An 18,211-nucleotide genomic window follows, 5' to 3' on the forward strand; every position below is an offset into this window, starting at 1 on the left:
TAATAGCCGTTTTATTTTTCTGTTAAATTAAATTCAAAAAGTATCTCGTCTCCTCGTTTGTCCACTTTGTTGACACCGGCCATGTGTGCAAACCAGACAGTAGCCTATAATGGGTGCAAACTGGGCGGAAATTAACTAAAACTACTTCTTTTGTGGCGGGTTGTACCCATAAAATGACCTAAAACTTAATCGCAATCCATTATTTATTCGGCAAATAACGTTTCCATCAGCGTTTATCGCATAAACCGTATATCGATCAAGATAAAATCCGATGAGACCGACCGTATTTCATTTTAGTCGATATTCAAGAAATTCCATCGAATTTTACTGTTTCCATAAGGCATTTTTCATTCGATATCACATAATTCGGATAAAAACGTGTTGATGGAAACATAGCTAATGTTGCCTCTTGTCTGCCTATTTGTCAAAGTTGACCAGTCACTTTGTGAAAACTTGTGTTGCCTAGGTTGTTTTTGGTGTAAACACAAGTGTACACCAACGACAGCTTCCTATCATGTGATCTCAGAAAGTTTTCATTCTCATGCACTATTTTAGGGATTTCAGTAAACTCATAACTCTAAATATTAAACTTTAGGGCCTATCCACGTCTGGAATACTTCAAATAGGTTTATATGAATGTAGTCAGTAATAATAGATTGTCTTTTAAACTAGTAAATATTGATGATGGACACCAGATGAGCTGTAGGTACAGTGTAATGATTTACTCTGGTTTGCCCTGACTGACCTATCTTCTTCTCTCTCACTATTTGTTCTGTAGGCGAGTTACCCTGCTTGGGAGGACTTTGTCACCAAAGGCGCTAAGCTGCAATCTCAGTTAAGGTAAGAACAGGCCTCCTGCATTACACACTTCCTTGAATGGGGAATAATTATGATCATCTTGTTTTCGAAAGCAGGAAATGTGCTTGATTATTACATCATTCAGGAAGGATTTGTCACCCAGTGTAATAAAAAAACATTTGAGAAAAATGTATTTTAAAGGATCCAAAAAGGCAATGAAGAGGCAGTGTTGAATAAAGAATGGGGCTTTAGTTTACTTAAAAGAATAAAGAGATTATTTAGAAGTAGAGTAGAGAAATTTAAATGCAGACAATTAGAAAAGGTGCTGCATGAAAATGAGGATGTATAGTTCATTCAATGGATTGTACTGTCTTAAAGTCATGAGGAATTGCCATTTGCAACCCTTTGTACTTCCATAATGTGATGTATTTCTGAGTGAAAATACAACAGGACTTAATTTTATCTGTCGTGAATTGATTTTATCTTGACACGATTTGCCGGTAGAAATTTGTCAACCAGTAGAGATTTTAGACTGTCGTCTCTGTCGCGGTTATGCGGTGGGCTGGGCGATATGGCTGAAAACTATCACGATATAAGTGTTTTATATCGGTCGATATTGATAATTATTGATATTTTTTATGACCTATTTAAAATAAGGACCAGGAGAAAAATATATTACATTTAAAAAATATATATTTTAAACTTAACCTTCCTCTGATTATAATCCCCTCAGTTATAAAGGCAGAAATGTCACAACCATGATGGAAAACACTCAAATAATTAAAATGTAAACACAAGTCTAAAATCACAATGAACACTTAACAATGATCTCTTAACATTAAGGTGCAAAATTAAAGAATACGTAAGAAATGCTTAATAAAGTGTAATAAAATAGTGCAAAGTGTTAAATATAAACAGAGAAACCGACGACGGTCTTGCATAATTTGCAGACGACATTGGTCTGACTACGGTCAGACTTATAAAATAAAATAAAAACAGCCATACTGGTGAGCGTTTTATCAACAATCGCTGCGGCACTCATTTACCACTCCACGCCGGCTCTGTTACTGAAGAATCCAACACGAGACAACGATATGGCGCAACCATACTGTTACATGACCGGCTGTTAGCGTGTCACCCCCTACGTTGCTAGGTTACCAGAGAGTGAGTGCCTTTGTTCATGCAACCAAACTTGCTTCGCAACCTCTGGTTTCTTCCGACGAAGAAAAAAAATAATTATCGAACGTTTTATCGAATGCATTTTTTATTGATATTGATTACGTGTCTATCGCGATACATATCGTTATCGTTTTATCGCCCAGCCCTACGGTCACGTGATGTTTCTGTGCTGCGCCGTCACAAAAGCTTGCATGCGTTTTTAGGTATTGCAGTATAGAAACAAGTGATTTTAAACCATTGACGTGCAATAAGCAGCAAAAGAGAACTCAGTTCGCTAATATTGTTTCCGAGCGCTGTCTGAGAGATGCGCACACATGAAGCTGAGTCTCATGCAGCGCGGGAGTACTGAACGTGGTTATTTTTGCCGTCTTACTGGGCTTGAACGGTCAAATACACACACCTATGTGTCAAAATGCCCGTCTTTGTGAGCATCCTCATAAACAGTCATTTATATCTTAAGTGAACGTTAACAGTTGAGAAAGAAAGTGCGTGTGTATCAGTATATTAGATCAGTGTATTCACTCTTAAAGTGACAGCAGCCTAATAAACCTGCAGCTTTTCATGTTAATCAAACAACAAAAGACAAAGAAATCACTCGCTGCTTCTAACTGGTTCTACGTCATGTCCAATTTTCACAATCCATTTTTTTGGTCCAAAGTTTTGTTGACTTAATGATCCACACCAAGTTACACAATGGTACAACCCATTGAACAGACTGTATTATTCCTTGTTCATTTTCGGCAGATAAAATTTTGTATCTATTCTGACATATGCGAAAGAGAGACTTATCAAGTGAGGAAATTATCTTTAAGTTTAGCCCTGGTTCCATTTTTCCAGCACGTCCCCTCTGCCTGACCTCTCTGTTCTGTCCCTGGAGAGTAAACAGGGTAATGACCCTCCCAAAGGTCCACTCCATTCCTACAGATAAACATCAAACACGCTCCACTCACACACACCATTACCATTGCCAGCTCCTCCGTCTGGACTGCCAAGAGCTGATCAGGGACTGTTTTTTAAAGTTTCTCATGACTTTGGGCATTGTTAGTGTTTTTGTAAACAGAGTGTTGGGTAATATTTACCCATTGCAGTATATCATAGTATGTCTAAGTTGAACAACATCTCCGTACATGCAAATATAGATACTAGACTAGCTGGTTTGGTAATGGCTGCTTTAAATCTTAATCCAAACCGACTGCTGCCTTTTAGGTGTAGTTGTGCTGAGCAGCCTTTAACGTGCCATTAAACACAATTTCAAAATTTGCCATGTTTTTGAGATATATATGGGTCAGTAATCTTTTTTTGTTGTTGCTTATTTAAAATTGAATTCATTCAGACAGTGACTGGGATACACCTATTCTAAGATGAACCGGTTCACTATTTTTAAATTAATTACTTTTTAATAAAAATAAATGAAAAGTTCTGTAGTTGTGTACCATCTGTAGATAATTTATTAGTGTCATTTAAAGGCATGCAATTCTTGAAGAAAGTTTGGCATATTTATAAATGAATTGTTGTTTAATAAAAAAAAAGTGTATATAATTCAATATAATTTATATTTATAATGAAAAAAAATCTTTAAAGGTATTTGTAAACTCTAAAAGTTTACCATTGCACCATTTTTATTTGTCATTTAATCAAAGAAATTCAAAATAATCAAAGAAAAAACTTATATGAGTAGGTGACTAGTCATCCAACAACTATGAAATGTCTCTGTTAACAACTTTGGACATAGTTAATCCAACCAGGATATAGATTCAGTACTAGTAGTTTAATAATGCTCTTCAAACGGAAGGTAACCAGTAACATATTTTTCCAGGGCGTCCCTACCATTAACCCAACTTCTATTCCTAGAACCAGAATTAAAGAGATGCGAGTCTACCTATCAGGCACAAAAGCTTTTGCAGGACTTGGGGGGCCGCTGTGGGGAGGTGGGGGATTTGCTGAAAGGCTGTACTTTGTAGTTCGTATCACCTGATACCACAGAGCTTTCTCTGATAAGCTGAGATCTCTCTCTTCAGAATGAAGGCTCTGAATGGATCCTACAATGGCACCATTGACCCTGTCAGTATGTGCCCGTGTCCCTTCCGATGAACACGCTGAACTCTTTCTATTGAGTGGCTCCTGATCTTCTTCTGACCAGGGAGAAGGCTTATAGATATTTTTCACTGTCTAATCAAACGATTAAGTATATGTAAGCTTACGTACAGAAGGGAATTTGTCTAATGTCAAATCAAGTAGGATTGAGATTTCTACACAAGACCACATTATTTTATGGCCAACAGGTAAGGGTGTGCAATATCACGATTTTTAGATCGTGAATAATTAATAAAAATGTCTCCACGATCTGCTCTTGAAGAAAGGTTGTAGTATCATACTACAGTGTACTGCAGTTCTGGCGCCGCCATCACAAAATTTAGTTAGACGCATTTATTTTATTTACATTGCTACATTTAAGCTTGTAGCTGATTGGTCTGTGTTGGTTATTATCTCGAGATGACGTATAGCTTCAACACTTCTAGTGTAGACTGATTGATTAGTGTTAGAACTGTTTTTGTTGATGGTTTGATAATGCTTTCAGCTATGAGTATGAATGTTGTACTTTCAATTACATTTATTGAAGCTTTTTGCCACATTTATCCAAACCCTTTTTGCAAAGTCCCACAGTTTTCCCACACCATTAGTGCAGAAAATGTAAAAAGTATGCAGATTGTTTTGAAGTGCGTTGCACTTTAGTTATCCGCATCTTCAGGTATTTAAATTTCATTCATCCAGAGTATTGCGGTCTGCTGTGCTGTTAACATTGGCTCCTGCATCTCTCCTGGTGCAAGCTCCAGAAAACTGTCAGTGGAAATATTTGTCATGATATACCTGCATCATGGACTGTTAGCAAGAATCCAGTCAAAGCCACTTTGCTCGTGGGTTTTTCCTACAAACAAACTCTTTCTCTTTCTGTCGTTCAGGACAACAATCATCGTCACTAGCTCATTCCTGGACGCTTTCCAGAAAGTGGCTGACATTGCAACTGGAACACGAGGTAAGATGAGATCTTTACCTTCTTTGTCTCTCTCTCTCTCTCTCTTGTCTCTTGTCTCTCCAGTGATCGTAATGAGGAAAGCAGGCAGTCGTACTTCACAGTAAAGGTTATTCATCAGAAACATGAAGCATTGACTCGGAGCACCTCAAGATTCGTCCAAATTTTCCTTTTTTAAGGCAGATGTGTGCTGTATGACACTAAAGTGAGAAGACCATGTGTTTTATAGAGTTCTGAATGATAGTACTCCTGGTGATGTGCATAAAACCGAGAATTAAATCTTCACCAACCCTCTGAATTTGACACTGCTCCAAACGTATACCAAACACTTAAGCAATATGCACTATGTCATATGCTATTTACCAGTCAAAAGTATTGAGACTAAGCTAAGATATGAAAGATGATGTGTGTAATATTATCAATATTAAAACACTTTTTCCTATCCCACTTTCAAGCGCAGAGACAGCTAGAAGTGAGCCATTCGTAGATTGACTCCCGTGAGAAGTGTAAACACTGCGGTGATAGCAAAACATGGCTGTGTTTGTTGGAGCATTCCCGCCAACCCTAACGTAGCAATGCTGACTCGGCCAATGACATGATCTGGGGGGTGGGACTATCTGTTTGAGTGACCAATGACAGACAGGAGTTTGTTTGGGAATTCTGTTTGAAAAACTTTATTTTTTACAATTTTGCGCGAATTTTGAATAGTCGCTTCACTTTCTATTTTATCATTCCAAACTCATTCGTTGGATTGTTGTTTATTTTTCTTGTGCGAGATTAAAGGAATCATGTTTTCCCTTTGAAGATCAGCTTTTTCTTATCGTTCTCGCAGTCAAAACTGAGAACTAGTATTGCAGTTTATCCTGTCATGCTCTGATTCTAGTGTATTATCTCTTTGTTTATTCTATGTTATCTCTTTGAAATGTGTAGTTTGTTTATTTGAATTTTGTGAGGTCTCACCTTTAGGGCAGTGTGTTAACGTCCTGAAAATCAGTGGTGTAAAATCCTCTCACCCTAGGCAACAAATGTTCAACTTTATTGACACAGAACCAGAAGAAAGTCATCATGGTATTGTTCAGTGCTCAGACAATTGGAGGAAGGCATGACTGTCTCATAATGGCCAGGATTGGGTTACATAGCTCCACTCCTTGTTAAGGTGACCTGTTGGTTTCTGTAGTATTTACGCTGTGTGTTTGTGCTCTTCGTTCTTTATACTGTTTCTGTGATTTAGCCCTGACTCTGTTTATCTTGCTGATAGTCCAGGAATTTTACCTTGATCTTGTGTTGCTAAACGCTGAATGATATTAGCATTACAATCTGTCTTAAGTTGTTTGTTTCAGTTTATTTAATTCATTTAATCTATGTAGCCTTGGGTGGGAAGTATGCTTGCATTACTTTTTTCCGTCTTCACCCTTCCTTTTATCCATCTCCCAATGTGCTTAAACTTCATTTTAGACTTTTATGCTTGTTTATATACTCCATTTTCCTTGTTCTAACTAGTCTACAAAGAAAATTGGCAACCATAGTAAATAATTTGTGAGTTGTTTTGTTTGTATAGAGGAAACCTGATGCTTGTTCCTAATGCACTGGTCCACAGCTGAATCAGCCAATGGCAAAGCTGTGTTGTATATCAGTTGTGAGTTGCATTCAATAGCTTTCTATTTCCAACTTTCTACTTGGACAAATACAATAGAAACAGCATTTGACATCACCTTTGAAACTTGTGCGAAAGTCCACAACAGTGACATCACGTGAACGTGGAGGGATAGACAGCATGTCAGCGCTCTAGGTTTTGGATCAGAGCTGTAGTATTAATTTATTAACAGGTTTTGAGTTTCATTTCAATTGCATATGCAAATATATTTATAGCCTAAGAGAATTCTTTTTCTCAAAAAAATAGAAGTAGTCTTGACATGCCAGAAAAGGGAAGTGAAGGAGCATTTAAATATTTTCCTGCTAATGTTGCCGCCCCACCTTATCACGAACGAGCTGTCATGACTCAAGCCGGCTGTGTCATGCCTTCTGATGGATTTAGTCGGAAAATGGTTTCATGAAATTCAGTTGTTGTCATAATTCAACTGAATGTCAGTGTTGGCTAGGAATGGCTGTGTTGAGGATTTTAGGCGATGCTTTTTCTTGTCGTTCTCACAGAAGATAAGAATAGTGCATGTGTTTTGGTTGGAGTTTATGTTTGATTAGGAAGTTGGCATTGACATGACTGGCATCTCTTTCAGTCTGAAGAGATTGCTGTGCATTTTACGTTCTTCAGATTGTTGTCGGCTTTGTGACAGGCTTAGTCTTTGTGTAGTCACTTTCACTGTTCTCTTTACTGATGAATTACTGCATTGTGAGAATTGAATGTCATTTATAAATTGTTTCCAGTAATTCAATAGGTGATGGTCCAAATATATTCAATATAGTTAACTAACAAGCAAATGTCAACATAACTACACTTCCAATATTTAGCAAAATTTTCTGCCTTATATTATTGGTCTGTTTTTTTTTTTTTTTTACCATATTTGTCTTGTACACTGAAAAAAAAAAAGCTTTTTGATTTTTTTTTATCTTCATTTTAAACATATTTTTACTTATTTTTTATCAATTCAAATATAATGTGTAGGTTCCAATATTCAAGTCTGTGATTTTGAGCAAATGGATAAGACCTGTAAGTATTTAACATTCAGTTATGTTGTAATATTAAAATACTGTCTACAGCTCGCACGGCACAAGTAGGAATATACTTGTTACTCCACTGGCATCAGCAAAGCTATTGCTCATTGCACGTAGCCTAATGAACCATAAGCTCTACTCTTCAGCACAATGGTAACCATAAAATCTTCAATATAACAGAAACTCTTTTAAATGTCAAACATAACTGAACATTAAACATTAACAAGTATTTTCCTTCACTCAAAAACACATCAAATAACACTTAATTTCAACATTTACTCTCCTGATCTGGCCATATGCAAAGCATGCTGGGAACTAACAATCCACCGCCCAGTTTCAGTTAATGCAACAAAAAATATTGATGTAATCCCAACACAAATGGATTGAGTGAACTTCAATTTGAACACAATGAAATTAAGGTAGGAGTAGGACTAAATTTTGATTAAGTAATTTGAACAAGCAGCAAAATAATTCTTTTCAGTATAGGGCATGAACACTTACTCTCTGTTGTCTGATTTTTACCAGGACTCGTCAGTCTCAGTATTGATTATGTTGACAAGCATATCAGCTGCTGACCCACTCACATCGACTTATTGATCACAGCTGAGACAGCTTTGCTCAACCAACCCATCTGCTCAGGGTTTCTTTCATTTGATAAAATTGCTTTTGAAAACACTTAAAATTGTGTTTACATTACATTTACATTACATTGCAGTAAATTACTTTTTTTCAATTACATTAAATTATTTGGTTATATCCGATATTTGGAATATCCGATATTGGGTAATTCATTGTTTCTGCCTATTACGTGGCTCACTTTCTTGATTTCGATTTGGTCAATTACAACATTCTTTGTACAAATATATGTGTCCTATGTCCTGGTCACCCTGTTGTAGCTGACTGGACATTTCCCCTTACTTATCAATCCATGTCTAAGATCAATGATGTTAATGAATAATAAAGACTAGACCAGATTCTTCTTCTCCACTTCTTTCATCCAAAACATCTGCCCAAGTGGTAGCCAAAAGATAGGATGAGATAACCACCCAAACCTCCATCTTTCTAAGCCATGCATTCATCTATCCCATACTTATCCATTCACTGGCCATCCTTTTTTTCCCCAGCACTTTTAAGGCAGCTTCTCAGAGGACAGCTGCTGACCTAAATGTGCAGCTCATGAATTTGTGCCTTAGTGAATAGAACATAAATATCAAAGCAGGGCATTCTAGTGCTCACTTCTAAGGAAAATTCTTCATGTTCTCTCACTTAACATTACGTTTAAGCTCTTGTTCTTACAGCCCACTGATGATATAATCAAATGTCTGGGTAGCTGCTCTTCACGAGGTACTGCGTGTGTAAAGATCCTTGAACAGCTGTTTTAAGACAAAAAGGGAAGAGCAGATGTAGGATGAATACGTGGAGGTATAGTTGGAGTCGTCAAAAGCACTGTTGCACCGTCACTGGCTGGGGTGCCGTTTTGGTCCCGCACCTGTTTTTGGACTGTGCCTGGTTCACAGCTGCCACACTTTCACAAAGGGGCCACACCAGCCCCAGTTGTCTGTAAAATGTGTGCACGCGTTTGGATCCCCCACTGACCCTCAAACGTCAGACCCCACTGCAAACATTCCAGATACAGGAAAGCTGGATCGGCATGTATGTGTTTGTGGGGAATTAACCCACTGAGAGAGCTGACCCTCACCACCCCCCTCACTATCCCATATGAGAGTGATTGAGCATGCGGTGAACAGCTGTGAAGTCCCATGACCCTTTCACGTAAAGACTATGTATGCATGCCGTACTGCATTATTTGTACACTCAATTCTATCCGACCTATTTTACTCTTCATAAACTAGATGCATGCAGATTTTGGTGTGTCCTAAACCTCAGTGTCTAAAGCAGGACGTCCCAACTTTTTCTGCTGAACCCTTTAAAGGGATAGTTCACCCAAAAATGATAACTCTGTCATCATTTACTCACCCTCATCATGTCATTCCAAACCTGTATTGCTTGCTTTCTTCTCTGGAACACAAAAGGAGATATGTCTAGTGAGGCTTGAGGCTGTAAAGGTTCAAAATGGAGGCAAAAACACTTATAAAGTACACTACCAATTAAAAGTTTGGGGTCAGTAAGATTTAAAAAAATAAAAAAAATAAAAAATAGACAAATGAATACTTTTATTCAGCATGAAATTGGTCAAATGTGACAGTAAAAACATTCATAATGTTACAGTGACTTGTATTTCAAATAAATGCTGTTCCAGCAACAGATCAGCATATTAGAATGATTTCTGAAGGATCATGTGACACTGAAGACTGAAGTAATGGAATTACTTTCACAGGAGTAAATTATATTATATTAAAATATATAAATTATATTATTTTAATATGTATATATAGAAACCAGTTATTTTAACAGTATTTCAAAATATATTTTTTTTAATCAAATGAACTTGGTGAGCGTAAGAGACACCAAACTTTTGAACAAAAGTGTAAAATAAAAGACTTTTAATTTAGTAATTTTGTCATTATTTATTGATTATCCTCCTCTACAGTGAGCTTTTAACCATTGTGACTGGATAATATATTCAGTGAGTTGAACATTGAGAATTGTGTAGAAACATTCAAGAGTGGTTTTGTGAACTGGGTTAACTGAAAAGTTATTTTCTGTAAATGATGTCAGAATTTTCATTTATGTGTTAACTATCCCTTTAAGATCTTATACAGAGAATATTTCTAGTTATCTAGTTTAATTTCCTAAATTGCTCTGTCCTGTGATTCACTTTCCATAATAAATCACATTGACATATGAATGGACTTTACCTTTAGCAGTGATTCTCCTTGCTACTGTATTGTATTATGTGATGGTACGTTCACTGTTGAAAAGGCCTGCAAAAACTTGCCTTGTGATCATAAGGTCGGTGACATGAAGTGGATGAGTTCCCTTGGGGCCGTTTTTTTTTAAAGCAGATAGTTTTTAAAAGAACAAAAACGTTTTAGTCTCTTCTCTCAGGGAACTCATGACTGGTTAGTAGTCATATGTGGTAGATGTTACATAATTGGTTGGCACACCCAATGTTTTATCTGAAGTGAAACTGCCTCTGGAGTTTTAGAGATTCATGTAATATTTTCAGTGTGATTGAAGTACAGTATGACACGAGTGTTCAATTTAACACTAGCATGCATCCTTATGATTTATTCTACTAATACATGAACTAATTTTACTCGATGCCTTATGCCGAGTTCATACTGCACGATTTCAAAAGTAGTCGGGTCACTGTTCTTTTCACACTGCACGACTATCTGGGGTATCATTCAGTTGCTGGTGTGTTCACACCTCACGATGGATCGGCGACAGGAGGTTTCACACTGCATGACTTTACAACAGAAAGAATCGCCGACAACTTCTGTCTGGTCCGCAAACTACGTTTCACAACCAAACACATGCGAGAAGTGATAAGGAAATAACGCAAGATCGCGCGTGTGTTAGACTGAAATTGTTATTAAAAATTATAGCCTGTAAGAAGATTGCGATTCAGATTGTCTGTGCGTTGATTTGCAGTGAAAAGGAGAAGAAAAAAAACAGATTATGCAAGAGGAAATGGTTGGGAAGACGAGGGGAGCAAGGATTGTGTGTTCTACAAAGAGAGAAAACCATGAACACTGAGCCATGGGGCTCTTGAAAAGAGTGTCCCACAAAAGGAATGTAAAAAAACATGACATTTCCATTCCACAGTCTTTTTGTAGCACGTTTTTGTGACTTTTTCTAAATATATAAATAAAAAGGAAGGCGTCTGAATCATGAGCAGGCGTTGAATGTGGAGTCTGTGCTGCGGAGAGAGTCAGTGGGTGAAGTGAGTAGGTGTGAACAGTGACGGACTGTGTAACACGGACACACTGGATGCTTTTGTGCGGGCTGGGCATGAGTGGGCACTAGCTAAACTAGTGTTTAAGGAACGAAGGAAAGAGTGTGAAGTTTATTTTGGACTGTCTATAGAGCCGCAGAGGGGGAGTATAGACGAGGATGGCACTGTATGGTCATGTTTAGACAAAAAAAAAAAGTGTGAGATCTTTGACTCATGTTTTTCTAAACACCATGTCATCAAGTTAGATGCAATAAAGCAGGAACTAAAAACGACCATGTTCATTTTCCATGTTAATTAGAGGTTTCGTTTGAAATTTATTTGTAACATCTGTGGCACTGAATCTAATCGGATTATGTGAAACCATGGAAGTTGGTTATGATCTTAGGCTGTAATGTTTGTCCAAATGTCACGTGGACCACTTTTGTACACTTCTTGTTTTTATAGACGCGTGTCAAACCAAACCCAGATGTTATGCAATCCATGCCCACAGATCATCTGCTTACAGAGGAATTTCTTGAGGGATACTTTTGTTCATGTCGCTCCTCAATCCGCTTCACAACGACGTCCGTGAAAATGAACGTTTTATTTACATTTGCTTTACTCAGTGCCATATGGCCGATTGTCGCATTAACCGAATGTTTTCCATCATTGACTGAATTTTCTTAGCAGTGACGGAAAAGTCTAAAGGTCATTTTGACAGATTACACTGAGGGTGATCTATTGTAACTTGTAACTGTAATTCCCACCCCTGTACAGTTGGTGGCGTAAATTAATAAATTGCGTAAATTAATCTCATGCGTGACGTCTTTGTCCAGCCAGTGGCTTTAGTCACCGCAACATACATTTGTGAAGATGTCACGGCAGCTGAGTGCTAAAAGTTTCTTCAAATGGCCAAATTGTTGTGCTGTTGTTGATAGAGGTGAAGACAGAGGGACTGATATGGATGTGGCGGAGGATGAATGACAAACAACAGACAATGTTTATCGGTCACTGGCACAGGCAAACACAATTTAAGTCCGTGCGGACCAAGAGGAAGGTTTGAGTCCAGGCAGATACAGATAGTCAATTGAGTTTTTATGCATTTTGTTGATATTTTAATAGTAATTGACCGTTCGTAAAGACCCGCCCCCTTTAGTTACTGTTGCTATGTCCGACAAGCCACGCCGCTCTCACGCCACACAATGTTCTCACGCAGTGAAAAATACATTGCGGAGCAGACAAGACACTGACAACGCGCTGACAGACAGGACAGACTACTTTTGATATGAAACTAAGGGTGTATTCACACCAGGAAAGTCCGATAGTTCACTTGCTTTGGTCCGGACCAAATAAAATGTGTTTTTTTTTGGTTTGGTTCGGTTCGCTTTCACACTGCCCTTTTTTGCAAGTGAACCAAAATTTGTAAACAAAACCACACGTGTGCTAAGGTCGTCCATTCATTGGACAAGGATTCTCAAGTAGGGAAATCAGGAAGTGCAAAAAAAAAAAGGCTCAGCATGGAGATATTTCGTACTGCAATATTTGTTCTTTTACTGATTTTGTGTTATGCTCTACAAACGCAATATGAAGAAACTAATGAGTATCATATGATACAATGTCATCATTCTATACGATGTTGTAATTCGGATTGAGAAGACGACAATGTGCTGCAAGACGGTTCCGTCAAGCATTTATGCGCGATTAGACTAAAGAGAACGCTCTGTATGTGAATGTCCTGATGCACACACTCATTCATTCATTCCATTCCAATGATGCACACACGACGCGCAGAAAGACACGCAACAGTATCGTGTGGCCAGACAGCGCGCCGGAATAGAATTCTCTTTCGCACTTGAACGAACAATAACACAAACCATTATGCCAAAATGTCCGTTGTGTTAAGTATCCTCATAAGAGCATAAGAGCAGTCAAATAATTAAATGAATGTAAAGGCGCAGTGCTTTCTTGCAATTGGGTCGGTTCATGTTCACATCGTAAACGAACCGTACCAGAGTTCGTTTGGAACCGTACCGAGACCACCTCTTCAGCTGGGTCTCGGTTCGATTGTTTGGTCCGCACCCGAGTTCGATTGCTGTATTCACACCTGCCCAAAAGGTCCGCACCAAGGGTGGAAACGAACTAGAGTTCGATTCAATCGAACCAAACAAGGCAGGTGTGAATACACCCAAAGTCTCACCTTTAGATTCTGGTCTTTTTTTTAAAGAAATGTTAACAATAAATACCGTTTTGTGGCTCTTTAATGTGTCTGACAGATCGCTGTAGAGCCTCATTTAAAGCTGCTCGTGAACCGATCATCTCTTCCTTCTAGTTAATTTATAGCATCAAATAAACATGAATGAACATCAGAGGGAATGTTGTTTTAACCGCGGAAAGACGTCAGTACAAACACACCGTTTATCAAGTTCAAATCCTCCAACGTTAATATTCCTAACTCTCCTGACTGCTTTGTCGGACAAAAATGCCGGATTCGGCGGATTATGATTGGTCAGATCGCCTGTCAATCAAACTCCCTGCGAAGGGTCAATTGTGTTTTGTAATATTGAGTTGTTCAGTTCAGGCACAAACGTCGTGTTTTAGTGACCTCTGCTGTCACTGCGGAAAAAACAAACATTCGTCTGCGCCGTATGGTGTTGAACATGAAAAGTGTGAACAGTCTCTGTTCATCTGTTCTCTTCATAAATAAATACATAACCCGACCAAGCTAAATGCATGATCTTGCCCCATATGCTTGTTCTGTACGTTCATGGTTAAAAATTAAAATGTTAACGAAAACAAAAGCTGTTAAATGTCAGACCATTAAAATATGAAAATTTAATTAAAACGACTGGTAATCGATTATAACATAACTTTTGCGACCCTGTCCTTCAAAATAATGAACAATGAGAAAGTCTAACGTAACCACCGCATAGGGCGTTTGTGTGGTGGATGTTTCGAACTCACATGACCCAGTGATCATTTGGAACACAAACTGCCTAGAGCTTTTATCTTGTTTGAGGCTTGTGGCTAAAGTGTGGTCTCAATGACTCACGTATGAAAGGAACCAAGTGGTACAAACCCAACCCTGTGATCCAGTGGAGAACATCCTCTTTCCATACTTGCTTTTTAAACAAGAATCACAAGTCTGTATAAGATCTTTTGGCCAAGAAGCAAGCTTATGTGGCTTGAAATAAGTGATTGTTGTACCCCAGTGACTGTAGCTTTTGTAAGTAAAGTTTAAAAATAGTGTTTCTTTTTTTTGCTTTGAAGGATTAGATCACCCAAAAATGGCTGTATGCAATGACAACGTACAGTAACCACAGACAGAAGGTCCAAATAGGATATTCAGGCACCATAAAAGTAGACTAAATGAATTCTATAGAATTTGCTCTGACTTATGAGCTATATAAAAACTAAACAAATTTACACTACCATTTTTTTATAATATATATATATATATATATATATATATATATATATATATTAGGGCTGTCAATCAATTAAAATATTTAATCGCGATTAATCGCATGGTTGTCAGTTAACTCGCGATTAATCGCATTTAATCACACATTTTTTATTTGTTCTAAATGTACCTTAAATTAATACTTTTCAAGTTTGTTATACTCTAATCAACATGGGCATGAATAAATATGGATGCTTTATGCAAATGTATGTTTATTATTGAACATAGAGATGTTTTTCAAAGAACTTGTTCATGTCCATTAGACACATGTAGAAAGAACAAAGAAATGCCAGGTTACCATTATTCTCTTTCTTTGTACTGAGCAATTTACTAACACAAACATGTTTAGATTTTTGCATGACAGGGCAGCTCTTCTGCAAATGCTAAATGTGCATTTATTATTTATTATTACATTAGTTTGTCTCTCTCTGTGCCCATTTTGATGAAGCTAAATTCTCAATAAAACTGTTTTCATTGGTATATTTTACTGTTTCTGTTGTCAAACAACGGAATGAATTTGAAATAGTGACTGAAACGCGACCCATTAAGACATAACCAGCTCTCCCTTCCAAGATGTTAATCTGCACAAAAATCCTGATAATCGAGCCGCTGTCTGATGAAATGAAATATACATAAGAGAAAGATAATATCTGTGATGTGATTTCGGCTATACGTGCATGTAAAATTAGAGAAGCAACATAATATCAAAGAGAGAGAGAGAGAGAGAGAGAGAGAGAGAGAGAGAGAGAGAAATTGTGGCGTTAATATGATTTTGCGTTATTAACGCGCTAACTTTGACAGCACTTATATATATATATATATATATATATATATATATATATATATATATATATATATATATATTTGAAAAGTCCCTTATTCTTAGCAAGGCTGCATTTATTTGATAAAAAAATACAGTAAAACAGGAACATTTTGAACAATTTAGGCTGGTATTAATATGAAATTAAGATCATTTATTTGAAGGTCATCATATTCATGCTTGTTTTAAATGCTAAATGGTTATGCTAAAAATAATCTAATACGGTTTCCGCCTAACATAAGCACCATATGAAGTTTGACTGTGCCAGCCTTCCTACAATGGAATCTTGCTTGCAGAACAAAAGCGACCTTTGCTGGGCTCTTTTTTAAGTGTTTTGCTCAGTTGGAGAGACTTTCCAGCTCTCAGATAAGCTGATACGGTGGTATGTGTTTAAAATCCTCCTGCCAACCAATGACGTCCCTAGTTGTTTTCAGATTTGTTAAATGATAGTGCACATAGGTAAGAGGAGTCTGTTCCACAACCCTAGTGCTCACGTGTGAGTTTGACAAATTGTAGACGAAACATGGTTTGCACATTTAGATGTATGAGTTTGTGATCAAAACTAACTTAAGCTGGACAATAACTTTATTCTAAAGCTGCTGTAAATCAAAAACAATCTGTTACTTTAATTTCCTGTTATCACTGTAAAGCTGCTTTGAAACAGTCCATATTGTTAAAAGCGCTATATAAATGAAGGTTGACTTTGTGCTATATATTAGGGAAGGATAATACAAACATTGCCTTAAGGTCAGGAAGGACTTGGGACGCCTTGGTATGCTGTGACAGATCATTTAAAGTCAACTTTGGGAGGAAGTTTGTCCCCCAGACGTGGTTTACGAGAGTGTCCCGACCTTGGTGGGGAAGGCAAGCCACTGACCGTTTCCTTTGGAAACACCCTGGCCCCCAGTGAAATGACCTGTGACCGCTCTGTCTCGGGCTTAAACTATTTTTGGTTTGAATTTGAACACAGCACAGAAAACAGTAGTCACATTCGGAAGGTTCCACGACACTTAAGCGAAATTAATTATGTGACATGATGTCACTAGGAAAATAGCTTGACTGGGGCTTTGTTTTAGGTTTTTGGTGGTGAAAATTGCACATTACATGCTATAGATCAGTTCAGCTGCTGTTTCTTGGGTAATAATGGTGCACATTGAGTTTTGCGTGCAATCTGTGAGTGTTTGTGTGCATGTGCATGCTTCCTTGAAGAGATTTGCAATTCATTATCCCCCTGAAGGGCACACATGACCAGAATGAAGCTGAATTGGCATCTCCTCAGTCCACTGGTCCCTGAAGTCCACGCAGGACGGCCGGCCATTCTGCTGACGTTGCCTCTAGCTGATCTGCTACAGGGTCAGCCTTCATTGACACGGATGCCTTATATAGACAAGAGCTTTTCCTTGTATTGCACCTTCATCTGACGTCACATGATTCTAAACTTGGTGCTGTTGAAATCTTGAAGTGTTAAAGAGGGAGGAATGCCTCTCTGAATGTGATTTCTACCGGAATTTCTTACTAATACATAAGATGGGTTTTATTGCAAAACTTATTAATAAAATAAAAAAAACGATAATAAAGTTCTTGTGCTGAATGTAGATACTTTCCCTCTGAACCAGATCAAATTTAGACTAGCTAATTGATCCCATCCCTATAGAGAATATTTCATTGTTTGCCTGCATATATTTACCCTTTCCTGACATTTTAAAGGCTGTTTACACATCATGTTTTTGTAATAAAATCTTGTACGTGTCTTTCGTGACAATGCAATGCCTCTGAAATCCCTTCTTTTTTTGCAGACTGTCATTTTAATTTATTATTATTATTTGATCCTGAAGAAGACATAAAAATGTTTATTATATTATATAATAATTATGTGATAATTATACATTTTTATAATACATTTTTATGAACAATTTACAGTACAAAAAAAGGCTTTTTTATACTTTGGTGTCATTTCTTTGCATTAGATTTGATGAGAAAAGTGCACCATTGTGTATGAGGAAATGCACTTAACGGATTCACGCAGTAAATGCTAATCAGATTTGCTTGCAAAAAAAAAAAACCCTGCTTCATTAACACTCTTAATATTTCACTTCCTCATGTGGGGTCATTAAGGTTCAGCAGTTTTTCAAGGAGACCAGCTGGGAGTGTAAACCTCGCTGATGTCAGTACAATGAAATAGTCTGTGAACCCTAAGGAGAGACATATAATGTTTTATTACTGAATCTTCTCCCAGTAGCAAAGTCTAGGTGGATGATATTCTGATGCAACGTTGTGATTAACAAGATCTTGTACTGCGGAAAGTTTGTGGGAGCGAGCGCTTTGTGCAAATTTCCCTCCTGAAAGCTATTGATCTTCAAATGAATTTGGTTGAACTGCAGTGTAATCAATGCTTTAATGTTTTAAGCACAT

General features: G+C 37.5%; 1 protein-coding gene across 2 annotated transcripts in view; it reads left to right on the forward strand.

Moving 5' to 3' along the window:
- The window catches only part of mtss1 (MTSS I-BAR domain containing 1), a 65,433-nt gene that overhangs the window by 17,276 nt on the left and 29,946 nt on the right, over positions 1-18,211 (forward strand). For both annotated transcript variants that reach the window (XM_082136398.1, XM_082136399.1), the window contains exons 2-3: positions 779-840; positions 4,938-5,011. In XM_082136398.1, the coding sequence (XP_081992524.1) occupies positions 779-840; positions 4,938-5,011 (136 nt within the window). The remainder of the gene's footprint in view (positions 1-778; positions 841-4,937; positions 5,012-18,211) is intronic.

Source organism: Leuciscus leuciscus (genome assembly GCF_965113295.1).
Source record: "Leuciscus leuciscus genome assembly, chromosome: 14".
In the NCBI taxonomy this organism is placed as follows: Eukaryota; Metazoa; Chordata; class Actinopteri; order Cypriniformes; family Leuciscidae; genus Leuciscus; species Leuciscus leuciscus.